This window comes from Pelodiscus sinensis, chromosome 2 (assembly GCF_049634645.1).
Source record: "Pelodiscus sinensis isolate JC-2024 chromosome 2, ASM4963464v1, whole genome shotgun sequence".
Taxonomy (NCBI): Eukaryota; Metazoa; Chordata; order Testudines; family Trionychidae; genus Pelodiscus; species Pelodiscus sinensis.
Window position 1 is genome coordinate 229,487,931 of NC_134712.1, and position 26,889 is coordinate 229,514,819.

The window sequence follows — 26,889 nt, forward strand, 5'->3', positions numbered from 1 at the left end:
CCTACTTACTTTCCAGACTCTGGACCTTAGGTCATCATTTTCTGACATTACTTTTTTTCATGCTAAATATCAAGAACTTGCAGAAAAATTCTGCGGAACTGTATTTGTTTTTCCTTGTGTCTATCAAGTCCCCTGCCTACCCACTAGAACTGCTGCTATACTTTCACTTCCTTTGCCTATAGGAAAGTACAGCTGCTACAGGGATGTTCAACTGCGGTTATCTGGCTAATTGTGTAGTCCAGGGGTGGGAAAACTTTTTTGGGTCAGGGGTCACTGACCCCTAGAAAAAAAATCACTCAAGGGTCCCACACAAGTGAGAAGCCCCTGACCAAGAAGGAGAAACACACTCCTCACTTACCCCTTGCATACCAGAGCCTAGGGGGGTAAGGCTAGTAGTTTGTGTGCTCCAGCTCTGTGGGTGGGGGGCTGGGAGCACCAGTGCAGGCTCCCCAGTGCTGAGCCTTGGGGGGCCAGATCCAGGCAAGCTGGGGGCCGGATGCAGCACCTGGGCCTGAGGTCCCCATCCCTGGTGTAGTCAATACAATTTGTATTGACTATACGATTAGTCGATAAGGACTGCTCTGCAGAGTTACAGCGGGGGTAGCTCCAGGAGCTGGCTCAACCTGGGACTGAGCAGTCACAGCTTGTGCTGGCTCCAGGAACCACTCGTGCTGCAGCTCTGCATTTTAAATGTAGCAAGAGCCACTGGGCTCTTACAACATTTAGAATGCAGAGGCGCAGCATCCCGGATCAGCGCAAGCGGGGACTCGTGCTGAGTCCAGCAGCCCCTGTTCGCGGCAGCCAGCCTAGGCCACCACGAATAGGGGCTGCTGCCATAGTAGCCTCTACCCACACAGAGTCTCCCCTATCCCCTCCCATGTAGCCTTCGCAGCAGTCTCCCCTATCCCCTCCCTCTCCTGCTGCCTCTGTCAGAGGGAGGGAGTAGAGGAGGGGGCACTGCAGAGCTGGTGCTGGGATGGGGGGAGAGGGGAGGACGGGGGGGGGGGGGAAGAGATGGCTTTTTTTAAAAGCTGGCTCCTCCCCCCCCCCCCCCCCCCAGCACCAGCTCCTGTTCCCCGTCACCGTCACCACCCTTTGCTGCCTCTCATAGCTATATCCCTAATAGCTACATCCAGTGCTTTTTTTGCGATGGTATGCACTGGCACCTTTTTTGGGGAGCACTCGCAGCCACGCCGCTGTCTGCTGGCACAGCCTCCTGCCAGCCCTGGGAGCACTCGCACTGCGCCGCTTTCCCCTGGTACAGCCCCCAGCCTGATTGACTCCTTCTGCAGGAACAGAAAGATGAAAAATGTGTTTTTCGCTTATGCGCATACATACGTTGACATGATATAGGAAGAAGGGTGGAAGAGGAATTTTTCAAATTTACTTTCCTCAAGGAAGGATTACTGGCACTTTTTTTTTTTAAAACACACACAAAATAAGCACTGGCTACATCAGTTTCTAATTATCTAAATTTTCCTTCCCAATCACAGAGCTTCAAGACCAATAATGAACTCATTTAATTGCCATCTGCTCTAGTATAACCTTACACATTCCTCAGATCTAAGTCATCTTGCTTTCCAATTCTCTGACAAAATTTAAGTGGCCAGCCCTTTCTCTCATATTTATACAACTTCTAAAAGTCCAGTAGGTGGCTTCCTTTTCTATTTAAGCTTGCTGTTAAATATTTTGAGATATCCTCATTTTAGTTAGAAGCCTAAATGTGTGGAAACTACTCTAGACCAATAGTATCAGGATATACACATTAAGAAAGCAACCTGAATCTTGATAATGAGAGAAGATCTAGAACTAGAGAGTTACATTTGTCCTATCACAGTTATTTCTCTAGAAACTTTGCAGCGTCTCATGTTTACATCATTACAATATCCAGTCTTGTGCTTAAGTAGTATTAACTGCACCCAGAATCTGATTATTTAAATTGCTGTTGTATTTTATTGCTATACATCTGCAACTCAACCACTAGTACTCAATGGAACCACTAGTACTCAATAGTTGGCAGTTTTGCTAGAAAATCCAAACGTACTTGAAAAAATGTAGAGATATCTAATATAAAAAGATGAAGAGACACACTTAACTGCCCAAAATGCAAAGGCCCAATGGGTGAAAGAGCTGAAAACTAATATAACTGACAATTTTCACTTTCTGAAAAGTAAGTTCTACTTTAACAGGTTACAGAAGTATCTCAGAGGTTCAGAGACAGCAGAAACCAGCTGCAGAAGATACAAAGGCTATTTAATTTGTGAGGGAATTATTGGGAAACCTTAATCAGAACAAAGTTGACATTATTCAAAGCATGCAGTGGTCTTAACAAGACTAAAAGCTGAACAGACAACTGTACAAAATATATGCACAAGGATCATGAACGAAGATCAAGAACTAAGCCTAACCCTCAATGAAATGATGTATTCATAGCAAAAATAAAATATTCCTGAAGTAATATTCCTGAGGGGACCACAAAGTAAAATGGCAATTCAAAGGTAGACATTTGGTCAAATGTAGGTCTTTGATAAAGGACTGGAGCAAATACAAGGCCCATTATTAGTGCTGACAGTAGAAAACAGGAAAAAACATGGGGTGAAAATAATGTACAACAACCTACTGTCAGGAGATTGTTAGAGCGCTGGTTATTTAAAGCCTGATTGAATAGTAGCTCTCAAGTAAAGTCCTCTTCTAATCAACAACCATGAGTGGGAAACTTTCTTTAGCTAACAGAAGAGTATCAGAAGAAGCACCATGTCATTTACACACATAAGCAGCTTCACCGCAACTTCCTATAGGATCTGAAATGGATTAAATGCTTGTAAATATCACAGTGATGGTGCTTTAGAATCCAGAAGCAACACAAATTCAGAACTGGTGAGGAAATGGGCAAGGCCAAGGAAGATGTTATTTCTCCTATTATATTAACAAGCCAGAGTCAGAAACTTTTGAAGTCCTTATTTTCACCAAGACACCACTGCTCTATAGTTTCAAATCAGTTCTCTAGTTAAATACTTACAAAGTAAGAGATGAGGAAGAAACATACTAAGAAGAAGAAATCTTAAAACTGGTCACTGTAAAATAAAGTGGGAGGTCTGCTACTAAATATTTGCTTTTTTTACTTCATCTTACCAGCTTTGAAGACGTATGCTATTCTGTTAGATCTAAGTCTATGTTTAAGAAGATATACTTTAAATAGTGGCACACTGGGTTTTTTTCTGTTTTATTGTGCAAGTAACTGATATGTTATAGAAAAACTTCCAAAATTAAGTTAGTCATCTACTATTAGACAATTTTTTCCAGTATGTTATAGAAAAACTTCCAAAATTAAGTTAGTCATCTACTATTAGACAATTTTTTCCAGTAACTAACTACAATCTTACAGCACTAAAATATGAAAAATTAACTCTTCCTTAATACTACTACCTCAACTAGGAAGCCCTATAAGAATTTCTCGGGAATTATTTGGTATTGTAATCCTATTATTTTGTTTAATTTGAGCTTCAAATGTCTTTCCGATATTTCTTAATAGTTGGATATTTCAACTATATTAGAAAATCACCATTTTCTTCCCATAATTTCTCCAATATGCATCTCCTATGTCCCTGAAGGAAACTTGAGAAAACCCCATTTATATTTGTCCATAGGACAAAGTTAGTCCTTCTGACCATGGAGAACTAGCAGATCACATTAGGAGCCTAAAATGCAGCTCTATAATAGGCAGTGTTGGAACAAAAAAAAAAAAAAAAAAAAAAAAAAACCCCTAGAAAACTCCTGTTCCTCTAACTTTCCCTCACTGAGTATGCTTCCCTCTACTGCAGTGGAAGCTTCCGACAGCATGAACGTGAGGTGCCAATAAATGAACCTGTGCGCTGTAAGATAGGTGAACTTTACGATGTTCTGGTATAGATAAAGGGACAACTGATAAAAGCAGAAAAAAAGCCACAAGAAAAAGGTGTCAAAATTGTCTGGGCAGTTACTGACTCCACTGTTTCCCGTCCAATGAGATAGATAGGAAGATTTGCCACAAGCACTGTCCCCTCTAAGCTGTGCACTTGGACAGCCCCCGAGAAGACTGAAATGCCACCCAGCTGATTAGCAGAGATCTCACAGCCAGCAGCAGGTGTTTCTACTGGTGGTGCACATCCACATACGTATTGGTGCACATAAGAGAATTTATTCCACACTTGAATGGAAATAATTAGAGGAAACTTTGTTGGACACAAGACCAAATCAGCATATGAGCGCACAAATACTAATTGTGTATACCTTCAAGACAGCAAAATTTTATTTTTTCCAAGATTCTGCTTCTAGACAGACACTAAGATGACAGAATGCACAAGGGAACACATTCCACATCATAGAAGTTATAGCTGCCTCACTCCACTGTCACATGGAAGCTTATCAACTCCAAACAATGCCCATTCACTTGTTCTTCAAGGTAAAGAAAGAAAAATAAAATACCACTACATATGTCAGGCACCCAATGAGAGAAGAAGCAATTCTACCAGCGTAAGCCCAGAGGGTTTGGCTCACTCCTGGTTTGAAGGCACACTAGCTTGGCAGATGAAAGTAACACAAATTACAATAACACGTCTAGCCTAATGAAAGACTTTTCCTCTAACTGTCATTGTAATTTTATAGTTCAAATAGATAGCAATAATATACCCCGAGAGCATAGCTCAATCTCGCTGTTCTAATTACACTGAATAATTACCTCGTGATCAACTTGGCTCTGGGAATCCCCTTTGTTTATGCTTGTATCCCGGGTCCAGCGAGGCGGTTTCCAGGTTCTTTCTTGTGTTCCTCTGTTGTAGTAATAACAGCGTCCTGTAGTATCTTTATGGGTTTCCCATTCTCCAATAATCTGAATTGGGGAACTCGTAGGTATAGGAGGAAGTTCTGACTGAGATATTTTCAGTTCTTGTAAATTAGCATAAACAGGTGAATCCGGCCTGCCTTGGCTTGATGGAGTAGTTGGCTATTGTAAAAGAGAAGAAATTCACTATTAAATTGCATATGCATTTTCAATTGTTCTCCTTTAATAAAATCATAATCATATCACAGCAGTAAAATAAGAAATCTACTATATATTTCAAAGAATTTGTGAATCTGTCTGTATGTCTGTCTGTTCACGAATTCCCTCTAAGCGGTAAGAGCTAGGACTGCCAAGTTCAGTACACCGGTTCCTCTTATCATAACTTAAATCAAGGTAAAGATTTGGTTGTGCCAGGAAAATGGGATGTGCCTAGAATGGGACTCCTTCTCATAAAAGCATTCCTCCCCCGCCCCACCCCCAAAAAAAAGAGAGAGAGAGAGAGAATATCTCATGGCAGGTAAAAGGGGCTAGCTGGGGATGCACTCCCTCCATCCAGAACTGTTCCAGCCCCAAACCTCTCTCACATACATACCCCAGGTGCCCTTTCAGAAGGGAGGGGTCTGAAGTCTCCAACTGAGACACCTCACTCCCCTGGCACTCCAGCCCCATTGGGTAGGTAGGACTGAGGTTCAAGGCCTCAGGCCAATTTGAACTCTTCTGGGATTCCAGGGTTAGTTGATTTTGTGGGCCCCCTCTACACTGAGGTGGGGCCAAAAAATGAGGGAATCCAATGTGTGGGACAAGGCTGCCAGTGAGTTGGAAACGGATGGGATGCAGAATCTGGGTGGAAAGTAGAGTACAGGAGCAAGCAGGGGGCAGGTGTCTGGCCAGGAGGGAGGGAGCAGGAGCAGGGTGCTGGTGGCTGTCTGGCCAGGAGAGAGGAGGAAGAATGCTGGTGGGGAGGTTTGGCCAGAGGGGCAGGTGCTGGTGGGGGTCTGGCCGGGGAGAAGGGGCAGGGCAGCCAACCAGTACCTGGGGGTCTCCTGGGACAAAGATCTCTGGGGAAGGATCTGCAGGCAGACCTGGAAGAAGCACACGTGCAGCTACTTTAAGAAATCCAGCCACTCCAGATCCTGTGCTACCATCTTAACTACCCCCTTTTCTCCCCCCACCCCCACTCCGTTTTCCAGGAGCACGAGAAAGCAAGGGAAGACAAGAAAGTGCATGTGCTGTTTTGGGCAGGGGAGGAGTGCATGTTTTCTTGTCTTCCCTTCCTTCCCCGTGCTGCCTTCCTTCCCCCCCCCCCCCATGCTGCAGAAAGGAAGACCTGAGGCTCTGTGCCAGATCCAGCTCTAGCGCAGAACCATGGTACATCCCTCCCGCAAGCCAGAGCTACCTCTACTTTTGCAGGGGGCTATAGCACCAGTGTGGGCTCCTTGTTGCGGGAGGGGTAGCGAGGAGGGAGGGCTGGGAACACTGCCTCATGAATGACTGGCAGTGCCACTCACCCCCCCCCCCCCCCAATCAACTAGTCAATGGCGATTGACTGGTTGATGACCATGGATGTACTGTATTAAAGGCTTAATCTTATGGGGGGGGGGGGGGGAACGAGAGGCTGTGCTATATGGCAAAAATATCATTAATCTTTGGCTGCATCTTCTCAAAGCAGAAATAAAAAAAATGTGATTTAATATCTGAAAGAACTTTCATTATATAAAATCAAAACTGATCATTTAGACCACACCTGATCATAAATAGATGGAAGCATATTTTGGTTTATACCACATAGCCAAATAGAAGCACTCATAACCAAAAGGGGAAACAGCTATTAGAGGAACAGCATGAAATTACAACCCTATGGAAAACTAGTGAAATAAATTAGATGTTCTACTATATGCATGACAAGTTCTGATGTTCCTATCAAATTTTACTACGGCAAATGGTAGTGATACTGGTTAAAAACGATCTTAAGCAGTTAAATAAAATCCTCATAAATCTCATATGACAGGGGGAAAAAGCTTCATTATCCCAGAAATAGAATCATAGCTGGCTCCCAATTTCCCATCTCATGGATGGCCATGCTGGAATTCAGAAGGCACTGGTCCTTGTGTATATGACTGGTATAACTAGCTACACTAGCCTCCTCTTGCCTACAATATAAAATTTCTACTTCACTGTTTTTAATTTAAAATTCTCAATGTCACCATAGCCTTCATCTTGTTTATATCCTCTCCCCGCCCGCATCACATTAATCTCAAAAGCTTCTGAGGGATAGCGGAGTAACTCTGTGACAGGAAAAACTTAAAACACAACAAATAATCTAGTAGCATTTTAAAGACTAACAAAACATGTAGATGGTATCATGCGCTTTCATGGGCACAACACGCTTCTTCAGATGACAGGAGTGTTGGAAGTCCAGATCAAACAATAAATAAGGGACGAGGGAGCGGGGGGGGGGAACGGAAGAAAAGGAAGGAAAAAAAAAAAAGACAGTGAGTAGATAAGCTTCAGAGGGATAGCCAAGTGAGTCTATAACAGGAAAAACTTAAGATGCCAGTATTTAAAGACTAAATAGTTAGAAGAGGCTGATAAGAACTACTAGTTTGCACTTGGAAAGGAAGATGACCAACACCAGATTCTCCACAGACATCAAGAACCATTAGCACCTTCATTGTTTGGTTGGTTGATAATGTAGGAGCCATCCAATATCCCTATTCAAACCATTGGCATAAGAATTCAACTTGTGAATGAAGTTAAGCTCCAATTCTTTTCTGTGTATTTGGCTTGTGGAATTGGTCTGAAACAAAACAGCAACTTGGAGATCCATTAATGAGTGTCCAGGAAGATTAAAGTGTTTTTGTGCATTGCCTTTTTGGATATCTGATTTGTTTCCATTAATTCTTTCCCATAGAGACTGCCCAGTTTGGCCAATATACATGGCAGTGGGGCATTGCTGACATTTGATAGCATAGATCACACTATTGGATGTGCAGTTAAATCAGCCACCAAATCAGAGGCTCATGTGCTTGGGTCCAGTGAGGAAAACACTTGTGTAGATGTGTGGGCAGAATTGGCTCCGGGGCTAATTGCAGGGATGGGTTCCTGGATGTTTATGATGTAGCTGTGTTGCGTGGCTACCAGAAAAGAGAAGTTACTCACCCTGTGAAGTAACGATTGTTCTTCGAGATGTGCCCCATGGGTGCTCCACTCCAGGTGTCGGGTCCCGTCCCGGCGCCGCGGCTCGGAGACTTTTCATAGCCGTGCTCCGCCGGCTCGCGCATGCGTGGTTCACCAGGATAGCGTTCGCGCCTTTGATCAGCCACACGCGAGCCGGCAACCGTCCGTTCCTCTCATCCGCTCATCTGAAAGAGACATTAAGAAGAAAAATTTTTCCGGAGCGGGGAGGAAGGGCGGGTCGTGGAGCACCCATGGGGCACATCTCGAAGAACAATCGTTACTTCACAGGGTGAGTAACTTCTCTTTCTTCTTCGAGTGGCCCCGTGGGTGCTCCACTCTAGGTGACTCCGGAGCAGTACACAGAGCAGAATCAAAGCGCTCCGGAACCAAGACTATCAGCACGATTTAGTACTGCTGTAGCTATGGAAAAATCTGAAGTAAACTGTTCTACTATAGCGTAATGTTTCATAAAAGTCACATATGAAGACCATGTTGCTGCTCTACAAATGTCGCGAAATGACACTCCACTGAGGAAGGCCGTAGTGGCAGCCACTGCCCTAGTTGAATGAGCTTTAGGGCAAGAGGGGAGAGGCTTCCCTCGCAGCGAATGACACATTGATATACATAAAACTATGAGCTTAGAAATACGCTGAGAAGTTAAAGGCTGTCCTTTTGATTGACCCGCTACTGCCACCAACAGATGGTCTCTTGTCCTAAAACCCCGTGTTCTGTCGATGTAGAACGCCAACGCCCTTCTCACGTCCAGAGTATGTAAGTGCGCTGCTTGAGTTGAGGTATGAGGTTTCGGAAAGAAGCACGGTAAGACCACCGGTTCATTTATGTGGAATTCAGAAGACACCTTCGGAATAAACGCTGGATGGGTCCTCAAGGTTACTGATTCTTTCGAAAAGACTGTGTAGGGCGGAGAAGCCATGAAGGCTGCTATCTATCTCACTCTGCGAGCTGAGGTGAGGGCTAGGAGAAAAACCAGTTTGAGCGTAAGTAAGTGTAGTGTTACTGTCGCTAAGGGCTCGAAAGGGGGACGAGTCAAAGTTTGTAGGACCAGGTCCAGATTCCATGCGGGAGGGGGGGTCTCCGCGGAGGGTGGAGATTCAAGAGCCCCTTCAGAAATCTTTTCGTAGTAAGGTGAGCAAACAACGAAATACCGCCAACTCTATAATGGAATGCATTAATTGCTGCCAGATGCACCCGTAGCGATGCAATTGCCAAACCATTGTCATGTAGTTGCAAGAGATAGTCCAGTACACAAGGTAAGGGTGCAGAACGCGAGTCCACGTTATTGTCCGCACACCATGCTTGGAACTTTGCCCACTTAGCTGTGTAAGCAGTTCGAGTAGATTGTTTCCGACTATGCATCAACACTTGTTTGACTCGTTGGGAGCAGGGTTGCTCGGAGTCGGTAAACCAGTCAGCATCCATGCAGTGAGGTGTAGGACCTCCGGTCGCGGATGACTGAGGGATCCATTGTCCTGGGTCAACAGATTCGGAAGGGAAGGTAGAGGATATGGCACTTTCACTGACATCTGGTGAAGCATTGAGAACCAAGGCTGGGGAGCCCATGCTGGCGCGAGAAGGATTACTCGAGCTTTGTCTACATTGATCTTTTCGAGAACTCTGGGAATTAACACTACTGGTGGGAAAGCATACAGTAATGACGTCCCCCAATGGAGAAGGAAGGCATCCCCCAGCGAATGGCGTCCTATCCCGGCTCTTGAACAATAATTGGGACATTTCGAATTGAGTTCTGTCGCAAACAGGTCTATCGTTGGAAATCCCCATCGACCGAAGATACGATTCAGTACGTCCGAGCGAATCTCCCACTCGTGGTTGTGTGGAAAACGCCTGCTGAGAGAATCCGGCGCCGTTCCCGGTGTTGGTGCTGAAGCCGCTCTGGCTCTAGATGATGGGGGCTCCTTTATGCCATCCCCCGTGAGTTGTCTGGACCCCCCGGAGGTCACGTTAGAAGCCGCTGCCGGGGTTGAAGCTGCCGCAGGGAGGGAGCGCGCCCGGGACGGCTTTGAAGTTTTGGAGTCAGCCGGTCCCGGAGAAGCCGCTCTCCGCTTGTGCTGGGAGATTTTTGTGGCTGCTGGAGGAGTAGGGTCAGGCTGCAATGCCTTACCAAACATGAACATCCTTAGTTTCATCTCCCGCTCCCTCCGGGCTCTCGAAGTTAATTTGCGGCAATGGGTGCACTTGTCAGGGACATGAGTCTCCCCCAGGCACCTAATACAAGTATCATGGCCGTCAGCCGTTGGCATGGCTTCTCGGCAGACCAAACATTTCTTGAAACCAGTTGATCCTGGCATTTTGAGCAGAGTTACAGAAAGACTGAATCGTGTGTAACCCGCTGCGGTTAGTCAATTTCACAGCTTAGCGCTTAGCAGCAGCGCTTCTGAGTGAAAACAGTTTTAAAGATTTTTTTTTTTTTTTTAAAACAAGAGAAGAGATAACAGTTAACAGGAACACAGCTAACCCTAAGAACTCTAACTATTTACAGGTAGACAACTATCTAAAAGCATGACTAGAGAAGAGATCAGTGAGCTCCGACCGCGACCTGAGGCGGTTGAGAGGAACTGACGGTTGCCGGCTCACACGCGGCTGATCAAATGCGCGAACGCTATCCTGGTGAACCACACATGCGCGAGCCGGTGGAGCACGGCTATGAAAAGTCTCCGAGCCGCGGCGCCGGGACGGGACCCGACACCTGGAGTGGAGCATCCACAGGGCCACTCAAAGAAGAAGAATTTGTTTCAGGTTACGGGGCTGTCTGTAAGCGAGAATTGGCCTTTCCCCCAAGGCCAGAGTGAGGGGTCATTTTCCAGGATAGGTTGTAGATTTTTGATAATGCGTTGGAGGGGTGTAAGTTGTGGATTGTATTTGATAAGTGGAATTCTGTTGTTTTCTCTTTTGGGCCTGTCTTGAAGGAGTTCGTGTCTGAGTACTTTTTTGGCTCTGTCAATCTGTTTTTTCACTTCTCTAGGCGGGTATTTCAGTTTTAAGAATGCTCTATATAGATCCTGTAGGTTTTTGTCTGTCTGTAGGACTGTTCAGGTAAGGCAAATCCATACATTAACTTGTTTGCTTCTCCCATTCCTGTCTCTGCCATCTCCCATGCATGGATCAACCAAAACAATTCCAACATCCCATCCCTCCACACATCTCATAAAGACTTAGTTTACTTAACTGAACCTATGTCCGACAATTTTTCCCCTACAAGAGATTAGTAGTATAAGAACAGAATAAATCAAATTTATTCCTCTCCTTAATGTCTTCTCTGCTGTAAACTCTTCAAGGCTGTTAACTATTTATACATTATACAGTACCTACCTCTTTCCTGCATTTAACAAGAGGTTACTTTCATGTAACCAGATGTTATTCTAGATGCAGGATCCCTATCTGTATTCTACTCATGGGTGCACATGCATATCATACACCTGAGTCTGGAAAAGTTTCCAAAAGCACAGGCTGACCCACTCATGCATAGTGCATTTCATCATGCTCTTGAGAGTATAACAGGCAGTGTAGGTTAATGCCATTCCAGTTTCCCCTCTGACTGTTGTTCAATTGAGACCAAAGCAGAAACCAAGGCAGACAGGTTGTAGAAAACAAAGATATGACATACGTTGAAGAACCTCCAGTTACAGGTAAGTTACTTCCTCCTCTGAGTAATGGCACCTTTGTGTATTCCACACAAGGGTGATCTTTGAACAGTAAACATCCTCACACCCACCTCTGGACTGATAACAGCAGAGCCATCTATAACACAGTGTGACTGGCTGGAGGGGGGCAGTTTGATTGTTTAGAACATTCCAGAAGGTACCTGAGACACACTGAGGCGATATCTACATGACAGCTCCAATCAACGCTCTGAGATCAAGCCACCGGTGGTCCATTTAGCAGGTCTAGTTAAGACCTGCCAAAACTGACCATAGATCACTCCCCCACCAACCCTGTTATCTACCCCAGATGAGAAGAGTAAGGGAAGATGCGCCAACATACAATATAGAGCTCATGGTAACTCGATTTAAGGTATGTAGATTCCATTTACATATTCATGAGTGATGTAACAGGTAACCAGTTAACTGGTTACCATAAGCATCACTCAGTAAGGATGATATTGACTGGGTAACCAGTTAACTATCATCTGGAAGCAGCTCCCCACTGCACAAGAGGCAGAGAGCTGCTCCAGTCCCACCAGGGGGAGGGCTAGCAGCAGCCCACATGGGACAGGCAGCCCCTGCGGGGCCAGCAGAGACAGTATCCCTGTGGGTTGGGGGCTGCTTCAGCCAAGCTAGAGTGGCCTCTTGCCCACAGGATCCCGCTTAACTGGTTAAATTTAATCAATTAACTGATTAAATAGGATTTTACATCCCTAGTATTCACATAGGTGGAGTTAAGTAGGTTAAGTTGTCTTTCTACTGTAGTGTAGATGTAGCCTTACATAAGAACATAAGAACGGCCATACTGGGTCAGACCAAAGGTCCATCTAGCCCAGTAGCCTGTCTACTGACAGTGGCCAGCACCAGGTGCCCCAGAGAGGGTGGACCGAAGACAATGATCAAGCGATTTGTCTCCTGCCATCCCTCTCCAGCCTCTGACAGACAGAGGCCAAGGACACCATTTTATCCCCTGGCTAATAGCCTTTTATGGACCTAACCTCCATGAATTTATCCAGCTTCTCTTTAAACTCTATTATAGTCCTAGCCTTCACAGCCTCCTCTGGCAAAGAGTTCCATGGGTTGACAACACGCTGTGTGAAGAAGAACTTTCTTTTATTAGTTTTAAACCTGCTACCCATTAATTTCATTTGGTGTCCTCTAGTTCTTCTATTATGGGAACTAATAAATAACTTTTCTTTATCAGCCCTCTCCACACCACTCATGATTTTATAGACCTCTATCATATCCCCCCTCAGTCTCCTCTTTTCTAAACTGAAAAGTCCCAGTCGCTTTAACCTCTCCTCATATGGGACCCGTTCCAAACCCCTAATCATTTTAGTTGCCCTTTTCTGAACCCTTTCCAAGGCCAAAATATCTTTTTTGAGGTGAGGAGACCACATCTGTAAAAAGTATTCAAGATGTGGGCGTACCATAGTTTTATACAGGGGCAGTAAGATATTCTGGGTCTTATTTTCTATCCCTTTACTAATAATTCCTAGCATCCTATTTGCCTTTTCGACCGTCGCTGCACTCTGTGTGGAAGTTTTCAGAGAACTGTCCATGATAACTCCAAGATCTCTTTCCTGATTTGTCGTAGCCAAATTAGCCCCCATCATACAGTATGTATAGTTGGGGTTATTTTTCCCGATGTGCATTACTTTACACTTATCCACATGAAATTTCATTTGCCACTATAATCTCATGAGAGTATATAGTGTGGTCCTTTGACCGCTTTGTGATGCGCTCCCCCCGCCACACGCACTTTGAAAAAGGTATAATTCTATATGCAAGCGAAATGCCAAGGCATCTGACACTAAGGCTACGTCTAGACTACATGCCTCTGGCGACAGAGGCATGTAGATGAGGCTCCCAGGCATAGGAAAATGAAGCGGCGATTTAAATAATCGCCGCTTCATTTAAATTTACATGGTTGCCGCGCTGAGCCGATCAGCTGTTTGTCGGCTCAGCGTGGTAGTCTGGACGCGCGGGTGTCGACATCAAAGGCATTTGTCGACCACCCAGGTAAACCTCATCCCAAGAGGCATACCTGGGTGGTCGACAAATGCCTTTGATGTCGACACCCGCGCGTCCAGACCACCGCGCTGAGCCGACAAACAGCTGATCGGCTCAGCGCAGCAGCCATGTAAATTTAAATGAAGCGGCGATTATTTAAATCGCCGCTTCATTTTCCTATGCCTGGTAGCCTCATCTACATGCCTCTGTCAGCAGAGGCATGTAGTCTAGACGCAGCCTAAGAGAGTGCAGGGTTCTATTGCAGAGGGAGACGTGGTTTTGAATGACACTAGCAAGTGCATAGATTCGTTGAGATGGAATTCAGACACTCCTTTGGAGAGCAAATTGGGGTGCAGTCTCAAAGAGACCTTGTCTTTGTTGAACATCATGTAGATGGTATGCCAACCTGGCACAGAGTTTTCTGACATTTCTGGTTGAGGTGATGTCAACCAGGAATGCTGCTTTCGTGGAAAGCTGGGTCTTCGAGCATGATGCCATGAGGCTGTAGGAAGGTCTTGTGGAGGGCTAAGAGTCTCAAGAGTTCTGCAGCTCTGAGTCATGTGGTCTCCCACCACCAGAGACCAGGAGCTACAGAAGCCTGTCAGAAGCTGAATGGTGTCTCCTTGCCCACTCAGAGCCCCTCAGCTACCTTGGGCCGTGAGGGTACCCTGGCTGTTGCAGGAAATGGCAGGACCTTGTAGCTCCCAGGCATGTGTGGACTACAGTCACGGAGGTCTTTAGAAGTCATGGATTCTGTGACTTCTGCAACCTCCAAGATAAAATCGTAGCCTTACTTATAAGCCCGTTTTTGAGAAATACTATATTCTTATACAGAACTCATCTAAGCAAGTATACAAAATAAGGAAACATTTCTGCAGAATTTAACGCAATGTGTTTTTGTAAGTATATAGTGTCTAAACACAATGATGCCCCAACAGACTGTAGTTGGACTGACATGCCCCATGTAAATAATTAATTATAATAGTACCGAGGAAAATCACTATTTTAAAAATTCAAAATCTAACTGAAGCACAATAAGAAATTAAAGTCTTTTATTTTATGCATAACCAAGATTCTTCCTCCCCCAAATCTCACTTTTTTTTAAATTTAAACAAGAGTATTTTAAAAAGTAATCCCCACTAGATGTCATTGTGGAGCTCTGAAGAAGTTGAGGGATGTTGTAATTTACTTCATCCTGGGGCCATGTTTCTATAATTACAAAGACACAGTTGTATTAAGCAAAAAAGGTCCTTAATTCCAAACTAAGTTATTTTTAAGCCATTTTAAATGCATTCCTCTTATTTAGTACAAATAGTACAATTCATCATAATGGCCATTATTTTTTTTTAAAGATTACTAATCCAGAAATCTAATCCTTCTAGTTACATCACAGTAAAAATGTGTAGTAGACTTTGTATGAGCCAAGAGAAATAGATTTTAAGGATGGCTAAAAAACCTGAATTACAATTAGAAGAACAAAGGTTTGTGTGTACATTACAAGGACAAATCTGAAAAAAAAAAATTGTGAACCAGTATTTAATCTAGTAGTGTAGAGCAGGAAAACACAATTTTTAGCACCATTACAAAATGTATTCTAGAAATGGGACTTGATTATATAGCTTTCCAGAGTTGAGTTTTCAGTCACATAGTGTAAAAGGTAGGTATACACCCTTAAATAAAATACCTAGTTAATCATTTATAAATCAACTGCCAACATTTTCATATACAAAGACAAAAGATATATTTCCTCATACAACTGCTTGAACTCTATGCCAGAGAGTATAGAAAAACAGATTTACTATACTAAAAAGTATATTTGAAAATCAAAATGAATATCAGATTCTCAGGAAAAACTTAAGCGATTTTAAAATAGGACTCTATAATTTGATTAAAAATAAAGTATGGAAGCAGTACTTACTCTTAACTGCTCAAACTCAGCACGAAGCATTGGGGGACTGAAACCACATGCACAAACTACATGCACTGCAGTAGTGTGATTGCAAATAGCATGGGATAAAGAGGATTGATACAAACATCTAAAATGTTTAGACAACTTGCTGAAACTTTTTTAATCCCCTCCCCACCAACTTCTCAGAGCACCCTGTCCTTGCAGAAATTAAAAGACTTCTAATCAGTCATTTGCCTTCCCTCCTTGTACAGCCTTCAACTGCACAGCATCACAACTGAAAGGCTTAACAGCTGCTTAAGTTAAGGTTGGGAAAGATAGCTTTCCAAATGCAAGAGTAGCAGCATGGTGTCAGCAAACAAATTAACAGTGTCTTCTTTCCAGAGTGTCAGCAACATGAAATTAACAAGATTTTTATTAAGGTCACTGCTGGTACTTCAAATGCATGTGGGCAGCAATTAAAACAGGAATAATGTAAGTTTCACTGGACTGCTGTTTAGGAAGCTATTAGCACTAACAAAAGACAGGACTATGCAGCACTTTAAAGACTAACAAGATGGATTATTAGGTGATGAGCTTTCGTGGGCCAGACCCACTTCCTTAGATCAATAAGTGGATCTGAGGAAGTGAGTCTGGCCCACAAAAGCTCATCACCTAATAAACCATCTTGTTAGTCTTTAAAGTGCTATATAGTCCTATCTTTTGTTTCAGCTACACCAGACTAACACAGCTGCATCTCTATCACTATTAGCAGTAACAGATATTGGGGATTTGTTAACCTCCCACAAGAACAGAAGCTGAAGGGCAGAAGAATGATTCCCAACTAAGGAGGCTTTGGGATGGTGTAGGGAAGGAGTACTAACTAGAGATACAGCACAGCACTAACAATTCTAGCTCCCTCTCCAGCACCTAGATTTCTGCCAGAATATTGCAGCTGTACCTTTTGGCAAGGTGCAGGCCCTACCCCCATTCCCGTTATCTCTTAGCTTGTACCTACAGTAAAAGCTGTTAGCTGGTTCTGTACCAACCATAAAATTCTATAAACCAGCATTTCCGATGTTCATTTAAAATCCAGTTTATAGTCCAGTTGGTTTGAGGCCAGCAGGCTCCCATTCTGACTCTATTACTCCTCAGACCCAACAACATGTCCCTGCTGCTCCTACATGGAGGAATTGCCATGGGGGCTTAGTGCACTGCCCTTCCCCATCCCGAGCACCGTCTTCGCTGCTCCCACTGGCCAGAAACCACAACCAAAGAGATCTGACTGGAAAGCACCTGATGACAGAGGCAGTATACAGAGCCACAACTGCATCTCCACTTACGAGCACCAGGAGCATGTCACCACTTGTAGGGTTGCCAGGTGTCCGGTATTCAACTGGACAGTCCGGTTTTGGGGCCCTCTGTCTGGTAAAAAAAACCAGAATACCGGACATTTACAATGTCTGGTATTTCCTAGTTTTCCAGCTGAGCAGTGGACGGAAGCCTGGCAGGGGCAGGAGGAATGACTAGGAGGCAGGGCGCAATCGGCGCTGGGACCCCTAGTTGCGTGCGATGAGGAGGGGCAGCCGGGTCCATGCTCCTGCGCACTGGTCAAGCGCGTGATGGAACCGCAGCCGGACTGTCTCTCGTGGGACAGGAGCGCCCTGAAATCTGCACAGCCCGGGGGTCAGTCCTGCTCCTCGCTGGCTGATTCACTCCCCCGCCCCCTCCTAGCCGGCCGGTTGGTTGATTCTCCCCGACTTCTCCTCCCAGTCTTACCTGGCCAGTCCCTCCCCACTCCCCGCCTCCAGCTCTACCTCCTGCTGGCCAGTTCCTGCTCCGGATCTTCCCCGGCCAGCCCTGCTGCACCCGCCCCCCACCAGCCCTGCTTCCGGCAACCAGTTCTTCCCTCCTCCTGAGCCCCCCTGGCAAGCTCCACCCCCGCCAACCCCTCCCCCCCGATATCCTGCAGCCACCTCCATTCCGCCCGACCCACCCCCCACGATCAGCCCTGCTTTCCATCGGCCTCTCTCCCTCCCCCCCATCTGTTTCCCAGCCCTCCCCCCCCTTCTCCCAGCCAGCACCGCTCCCCTCCCAGCTGGTCCCTCCCCCCATGAAGCGTGTCTGGTATTTTTTTTTTATGACTACCTGGTAACCCTAACCACTTGTGAGGAACCACCTGAAGTGAATGCCCCCTGGATCTGGTGTCCTGAAATCCTTCCCAGGCCCCAATACCCTGCCTTGGGCCCCCTCCCACACCTAAACCCCTAACCCAAACACCACACCCCTCCTGCACTCCCATCACCACAGCCCCAGCCTGGAGCTCCCACCCTCCCTCCTGATCCCCAAACTCCTTATCTCCAGCCACACCCCAGGAACCTCACCCCCCAGACAGAGCTCTCAACCCCTCCCACAACCAATCCAGATCCCCCTCCAACACCTTGAACTCCTATTTTATAGCCCCAACTAGAGACTCCTCCCACACCCTGAATTCTAAGTTAATCAAAATATTTGGCTAAATGGTATCCCCCCCCATTCTTCCAACATGCCAGATAAACTCTTATTAGACTTGAATAATTTGCAAGGTACAAGTCCTTTTTTTAATGGTATATTTATTGGTTGACATTTCAGGCCAGCCAACAATCCCTGATGTATGACAACTATTAGATACAGAAACACTATTAAGGGTGATGGTTTGGCAGGCTACTCCTTTTTACTTTATTACTGCTGATCTTTTAGCATACATCTTACAGGTATTCTTCAGGTACGCTAAGGAAAGGAGGCAAAACCTAAATAAATTAACAAACCTACTATATAGTCAATTTGGTATATATTGAACTTTAATTTTAGCAAGGTCTTGCTTCAGAGACCAAAACAGAAGCTTAGTTTGAAAAAAATGACTCCATAAATATTGCTACATTATACTAGCTATCCCCATCTAAGTACCAATTGGATAATTTATTGGTTAAATCTAGTAAAATATACATTTTAACTTGAATTCAAACATTGTATATCACCATAAATCCACTTACTAAAATTGTACCTTTAAGTTTAGGACAAACTGGGGGGAGGAGGAGTCTAAATATGCAGAGATCTTCCATCCTTTATTCTGGGGAAGCACCTGATAATGTAACTAATTTTTGACCAATTAATTATATTAGTAGAAGAACTATATCTATTAAATGGCAAGTCAGAAACATTTGTGTTCAGCAGACACAAGTCGCCTACAATAATGTTTCTGGGCACAGACTTCAAAGACAAGCAAAATTGAGCAAACATTGAATAGCTTTTCTACAAAAATTAAAACAGATCACTTGAATGGAATGACATGGGAAGCAATAGGCTAATGCATTTTTTGAAATGTACATGTCATTCAGTATTAAAGTGACTAAGAGCATCCTCTTTAATTATTAAATAGATACTGCCAAGTTAAAGAAATCATTTAAAAGGTTATCACCCAACTTCACTTTGAATTAAGACTAAATTTTAAAGCATCTAATGTACTTTCCCCCCATTTATATTTTTTAAGTATTCTATACAAAAAAGTACTATGTAAAATGCAGATTACTTTCACCTTTGTTCAGAGTGATATTTATACACTATAATAATGGAAACATTTTTATTCATGTTCTATTAAAAAGGGCTTACGAAACAAAATAAGGTCTTGTGGTTAGACACAGGAGTTGGAGGGGAATATCCAAGCTCTGACTGTCTTACCTTATCCTGTTACCTTAACCCAGTGGTTTTCAAACTTATTTCTCATACCCAGTTGAAGAAAATAGTTGATGCCCCAGATCCACCTTAATTTGACTAGACTGTGAGCTCTGGGGTGGGGCTCAGGATGAGAGGTTTGGGGTGTAGGAACTGGACTTTGGGGACTCCAGCTTGGGGGGAGAGGTCAGGACTGGGGCGGGGGGGCTTACCTTGAGCGGCTCCCAGTCAAGCAATACAGCAGGGGTACCAACGCAGGCTTCTGGCCTCTCCTGGCACCACAGACCATGATGCCCCCAAAAGCAGCCAGCAGCAGCTTGCCAGCCGATGGGAGTGTGGAGCTAGTGTTTGGAGCAGAGGGCAGTGCGCGGAGCCCTGTGTGTGCGCGTTCTCTCCCCCTCTCCCCACCAGGAACCTGGACTGCTGCCATGTTCTAGGGCACAGCACAGTCTGTAGTACCAGGACAGGCAGGTAGCTTTCCTTAGCATACCCACTGTAGTACCAGGACAGGCAGGTAGCTTTCCTTAGCATCCCCACTGGTCACCTGATCACCCTGCAGCAATGAGGCCTACTGCCTGACATTCCACCATGTAGCACTGGGTCGCAACTCGTAGTTTGAAAAATCACAGCCTTATCCAGATTACTTATATCTCTTTGTGCTTCATCTCCCAAATCAACAAAACAGGAAACTCTCCCCCCAGAAGTGCTTCAAAGATTCACGCTGGTAAGGCATTCAGACACTAGGGATGTTAGATAGCGTGTAACTGAATAGTTGTGTAACCACATCATATTTTAGTGGTTACGTGACTATTTGATAGTTCCTGGGATGGGGCCAGCAGCCAGTGCGTGCCCAGTCCCACTCCCAGGAGTCCCCTTTCACCTCACACTGCCGCTTCTCTATCAAGGCACAGTGTGGCTGGCGAGAGCTGGTCCATGAGGGTTTTTAAACCGGCGCCCTGGGCAGACTGGCTCCATCCCATGCCACTGATTCGGATACAGCAATGTGGGGCAGCAGCAGTCTCTGTCCATGAGAGATCTGAGTTCCTCACGGACAAAGGCTGCTCCACACCAGCAGGCCCTCGTCATGGGGGTTTCAAGCTCTCTGAGGATAAAGGTTGCTCTAGCACAGAGCAATCTTTGTCCGCAGGGTGATTGGACCCCCCATGGACAGGGACTGCTGCCATGGAGCAGCCTTTGTTCATGGCTTTTAAACTTAGGCTTATTGATTAGTTGTATAGTCATTTACACGTTGACATATCTATCAGATACTAAACTGGCAAGCAAAGAAATGTCTACAAATTCGGAAAAAATATTATCACCACTTACTTTTTGAGCCTAAACAAAGTTGGCTGTGTGTGTTTTAAGTTTCAAATTAAAATTTCGTTATGGTGACATGAGTAAAATCCATGCTTCTCGTAACGTAACTATTCTAGATTGCCAGGTTTAATATTCAGTTTGCATTCCAAAAAATTTTTACATAACCAAAATAGAAAAAGCTATATTTAAACACAATTTTCAAACTATGGTCCAGTCATGATGGAGGGAACTATCAGAAATCCCTTATTTTGTGTATTCTTAGGATTTCCCCATGCACACATTTCTATTGATGCTTGCAGTTATCACAGGCAGGACATTATTAAATGTTAACCTATGATTTTTTCATTAACAATCCGGTTATATATGTACAAGGGCCACAGTAGTACTGTTAAATATTTTAGCGTTAACAGTAAGCTCAATGAGAATTTTGGAAAATATGCACAAAGATTATAGTATTTACTCTGCTGCTACTTTGCCATTTAAATACTCTAGCTTTTCTTTTAATAAGAAAGCATTTATTTAGAGAGGTTGCCGAAGGGACTTTGCCAAGAGTAGCCAGATTAGAAAGCATGCTCATTTTCTTCCTCTTTATACTTTTCCATAGGTTTTATCCAGTCATCCATGGTTTTGTAACATCTCATTCCCTCTCTCCTATTACCAATGGGGTCTTAAATTTCTTCTAGTTTTCTTCACAAGTGTCTTCATAATTGAATTCATAGGAGACAAAGATTTTGGTTAACTTTGCAAGTCTATTCCATGGCTTTGCTGCTGCTATTTGAGTATGTGCACATCAGTGTATACAATTTGATACAAAAGACATATCTTTTTGGTAGTTTAGAAAGTTTTTGAAGCTTTAGTCTCAGCTGCATGGCAAATAGATTGTAATCAGTAGGTAAAAGAATAACTTTTCTGTGAACACACAGTACACCTATCACAGCTCCACATTTCTAGCACTAATTATTAGGCTCAATGGCAGGCAAACCAGGAAGAGGGGAGGGGGATGAAGAGACAGATTCATTAAACTCATCATCATATGGTATGCAAATCTTACAACTCTGTCATGACTGTGAAAGATGGAAGGTGATGGCTAACAACCTCTGCATCAGCAATGTCACTTGGAGAGAAATTATAATGCATGATCTCAAGAGAGCACACAAAGAAATACGAGAATTATGGCTAAGTGCTTGACTTTGCTACTTACATTTTTTAAATGTCTGTGTAACTTCTTTAGCTTTTTTAAGAAAGCAAACTAAAAAAAATTATATCATGCTGCAGTATAAGGACAATCACATCACATCAGAGATGGAACTTTTAGGTAAGTGGTTACCAACCAGTAGATCACTACGAGCACTCAGTACACTCCCTTCCTGACGTTGGCACCAGGCCAGCTGGCACATTCCCAGGAGAGGCTAACATGGCCCTGTGTGCTGTGTGTGTGTGTGTGTGGCAGGGAGACAAGAGTTGGATGCAGGAGTCTCAGCATGCTGCCCTTACCTGCAAGCATTGCCACCCTGCAGCTCCCATTGGCCAGGAATGTGAAACTGTGACCAATAAGAGTTTTTGGGACACGCTGACAGAGGGGCAGCACAGAACCACACGCTGCCTACCCCCAGGACCCCAGGGCTTGTTTGCCTCTTCCAGGAACAGCATGTACAGCCCTCTGTGGATACAAATGTCTACTCAAGAATAGATATCAGTATCCACATATCCACAAGGCTCTGCTCCCAGGAGACACTGAAGCCGAAGGAGAAGAATGCAATTCTATCACTCATAAGCCAGCACCTTGTGCCAGAAGCATTTCCTGGTTATGTGGCTGTATCATCATCTTCAGTTCTACCACCATCTACAGCTCCTGTCTGAGATCAGACAACCTGTCCCCAGCAGAGTTGGGAATGGTACAGCCACACCGCTGGGAGGAGCTGCAGGTGCAGGGCACTGGCTCGTGGGAGCAATGGCACCAAACTCCTCTCCTTTAACTACAGCATCTCCTGGGAGAGGATCAACAGATACTGATGTCTATCCACGAGTAGACATTTGTATCTGCTCAGTGCTCTAGTGTTGGGCCAGGATTGAGCTTGCCTCAGCCTCTGTGCGCCGCTGACCTGCAGTGAGATCCAGCACCCACGCCTGCACCACAACCCGCATATGCATCCCAGAGCCAGCAATCCTTCCTGCACTCCTGCCCCAGCCCTGACCTCCTCCCAGAGCCAGTACCCTGCACCTGCACTCTGACCCTCCTCCCAGAGACAACACCCCAAAACTCCATTCCAATCCTGAGGCCCTTCTCAGAGACAGCATCCCATACCTCCTCCTGCACTCCAGTATCTCTCCCCAAACCGCAAGCCTCTGTCCCAGCCCAGTGAGAGTGAAAAGGAGAAAGCAAACAATGGAGCAGGGGAAGGACAGGGTGAGCAGGGCAGGGCCTCAACCTGAGTTCAACCTGAGACAATATCCAGTGTATAAAATTTCAGCTTGAACAGTTAAAATTAGGCAAATTATAAGCAAGCGAAAACAGGGTCTTAACATAAGTGTGAGCAACTTTAATTACAGTAATGCTAACAGCTCCACTTATAATAAATGCAATGCAATGCTTACAATTGTTCAGGAACTTCAAACATTCTTAAATGAGGCAGATGGTCATATTAAAGACCGGTTCTACTTGGTCGACCCGAGTAATATGTATTATTTCCAGCTCTTAGATTTATGTATGTCAATCATGATCTGTTCCTCCATCTCAATATGTCTGTAGTTGTATAAGAAACCCTATATTCATTTTCTGAAGGAATCTATTGTTAGGTGAGTAAAAAGGAATGGTGGTGGTGAGTGAAGATCTTAAATCCCCTCATAACACAGAATGCCTCCAAAAGATAGTGATAGAGATGCAGCCGTGTTAGTTCTGTCTTCTGTTTCAGCTAGCCCAGACTATGTAGCACTTTAAAGACTAACAAGATAGTTTATTAGGTGATGAGCTTTCATGGGCCAGACCCACTTCCTCAGATCCACTTATTGATCTGAGGAAGTGGATCTGGCCCACGAAAGCTCATTACCTAATAAACCATCTTGTTAGTCTTTAAAGTGCTATATAGTTTTGTCTTTTGTTTCAAAAGACAGGTATGACTTCCTATTTTTAGCTATTATCTCAGACTTCTGCACATCTGTTTCACTTTTACCCTAGAAATACAAATTAACAGTATTATAAAGGCCAACTCTTACAAAATCCCCAAACTCTTATCAATACAAAGTATGGAAAATAATTAGAACCCTGACAATTTTCTGAGCAGGAAACCCTATGCATGTTGACAAAAAAGTTACTACACCCACAAACCAAGGATATTCTTCCACAAATGCATTTAGTCAAAATCAATGACCAGGCTGTTTTAATTTTATACTACTACAGAGTAAACGACAAAATCTATTATACTTGATTTAATAAACGCAGTCTCATTAATAAGAGACCATGCAAGAAGAATCTGTTAAATTTTTGAGAAACAGAGCAAGTCCTTTTGAACTCCCAAGTTGTTGAATATTAGTGAATTGACATCAAGGCAGCTAGAACTACCACTGCTCCAACAAAAATGTCAGTGATTAAGATGACATCACTTAATCCATGTTCTCCACTTACGTTGACCAGTGTAGCCAATTACCACGATGTTAACCTCAAGCATGCTTTGTGAGCAAGTGGCTACAATTGCTTTACACTTAATATTATGGCTAGTCAAATGTTCCCCACTTACAACCCCAAATAATTCTGGCTGTGATGGTTCTATCACATCTCAAAAATTATTTAAGAATGAGTAACAGACAATTTGGTACACCCGGGACCTGAACACACAATACCTTGGCTGCACAAATGGCACCTTTCATAGAATTTGAAAAAAGAACACCAAACAACTTAAATCAGCAGAAGACCCTAAAATTGAACTTCAACCTAAGGAGAGAAAAAAACTTTACTCAAAGATTTCCCCTCTTCCCTAAATCTTACTTTCCATCAGTTCTGCTGTTCCTCTAAAATCCAGGTAATAAAACAAGCCTTGAACTGTGTTTCTAAGGTCAACCTCCTTTCTATACAACAGTTTCTCAAGAAACAACTTTTATCACCAACGATGTTTCGATTTACAGTACACTTATTTCATGAACACAAACAGGATAAGCTCTAGAAGAGTGAGAATTCTGGCACTAAGAAGTATATTTTGAAAAAAAATTGAGACTTGTTACAAAGCATATTCCAATCTAAAAACAAATACTGTGTACTGCTGAGATTAACAAAAATACCATAAATGACTACAACTAAATTAAAATGAAAGGAAGTGAAACAATCCACAAATCAAAGTAAAAAGTCACCATGAAGCCTATTTTAAAAAGCAGATTCTCCTATTTTGCTAAGATGGTCTTTGAAATGTTTTATAATGGAAGTCAGAATAAAAACACAGGAATTCACAACAGAGCAATGTTTTTGTTCGGTAAACTGTCTCAAGAGTGATTAATGCTAAATACTTCACAAAAAGATGCAATACTTCTGTAACAGAATTTCTTCACAAGCCCCAGGTAGTTCGTGGTTGACTTATCTGTCTTCAGAATTTTTAGCCTGTTTAATGTAACATAGCAGTAAATATTCATACAAGCAAACCTTAACCTTCTTTGCCTTAACATCTTGCAGAAGTGAGTTCTGCAAATTAATTAGTGTTAACATTTTCTGTAGTCAGTTTTGATTTTTTAATATTTTTGTTAAAATTGTCTACTACAGCCATGTCTGCACTAGAACTAAAATCGAAGCAGCCACAGTCGATCTTCTGGGGTTCAAATTAGCAGGTCTAGTGAAGTAAGATACTTTGACTTAAGTTACACAATTAACGTAGCTGAAGTTGCATATCTTAATCCAAATTTATCCTCAACTGTAGACCAGAGGCAAGTGAACCTGTCATTGAGGTGCATGGGTTGAAAGTTTAAAAATGTAGGTTTACATAGTCCTAAGCAACCACATCAGGTAAAGACTAGCTTATTTTTCTATATTTCACCTTTGCAGGCAAATCATCTAGACTGTTACCCTTAAATATTCTGGCATGAAAATATTATAAAAAACTGCACCCAGACAGCATATAGCTTTATCAGCACAAGAGTTATATTCCAATCCCTTAACAAATAGGGTAAAAGGAGAAAGGATTTATGAATAATGCATTTGTATTAATAAATTATCTTCATAAATCCCCACTCATACATGAGAACAGTTCCCTTCCTACAGAAACAGAAGCTACATGGACACAACTGCCTACACTAAAAATTTACTGTGGCTTTGTATAAACCAGCAGTAGTTCATGCACACAAAACCCTCTCCATGAAAAACCAACATTCTGATAAAAAGAGTAGTCCTGTGACTAATACAGCTGCCCCTCTGAAACTTTGACATTCTGATGTATTTTGAATTACGTAACACATGATGTAATAAAACAATCTACTGTATAAAGTTTTTCCCTCAACTAGCATGCTGAGCTCAATCTGATGCTTTTTGGTATGTCTAAACTTGCCTGTAGATAAGCACTGTTGCAATCAATGCAGTGAACGTCGATTTAGCAGGTCTGGTGAAAACCTGCGGAAGCAATGGGAGAGCACTCTCCCATCGATTTTTGTACTCCACTTCCCTGAGAAGAGTAATGGAAGTCAATAAAGGATGTTCTCCAGCCAACAGTGCAGTGTTACGTAGATTTAACAATGTTGACTTCAGTTATATTATTCACTTAACTGAAGTATAAGTTAAATCAATTTACAGCATACTGCAGACCAAGCTTTGTCAGAAAGATATTATTGCCCTAAAGGAAAAAGTATGTAGGACAATGAATTTTTTCAGTAAAGAAAGTTAATTTGCTTGTTTTGAGAAATGCTTTCTTCACATCTGCCTCTTAAGCTCTTAGAATCCTACCTCTCCTATTCCATTCCTGTAATATCGGAGTAAAAACTGAATCTCTTCCCTGGAAGGAGACTAATTATAACCCCTTCTGAGACAGTCAGCTCCATTTTACACTGCAGGAGAGGATGCTGTATGGGTAGCACATGTAAGCTTTCCTCAGTCATGGATTTTAACTGTTTGCCTGTAAGAAATTTTCTCATTCTGTTTATGGTGCAGTTCTTCCATCACCTTGCACGAATGAGTAACCATCGTAAAGAAAAAAAGTTGTTTCCACTACAATTGCCATTAGAGAAAAGGAGAGAGAAAATAGAAGTCTTAGTAGAAGAAAAGGCAGCAGTCGCAGCTATGCTTGGCAGGTGTGCCTGTAAATTTGTGAATGTGATGT

The 26,889-nt window shown here is 43.5% G+C and overlaps 1 protein-coding gene across 11 annotated transcripts in view; it reads right to left on the bottom strand.

The window, feature by feature from the left end:
- Positions 1-26,889, bottom strand: part of ARHGAP12 (Rho GTPase activating protein 12) — a 142,472-nt gene that overhangs the window by 71,239 nt on the left and 44,344 nt on the right. For 9 of the 11 annotated variants that reach the window (XM_075922649.1, XM_075922650.1, XM_075922653.1 and 6 more), the window contains one exon: positions 4,718-4,981. The exons of the other annotated variants lie outside the window; for them this stretch is intronic. In XM_075922649.1, the coding sequence (XP_075778764.1) occupies positions 4,718-4,981 (264 nt within the window). The remainder of the gene's footprint in view (positions 1-4,717; positions 4,982-26,889) is intronic. 11 annotated transcript variants of the gene reach the window in all.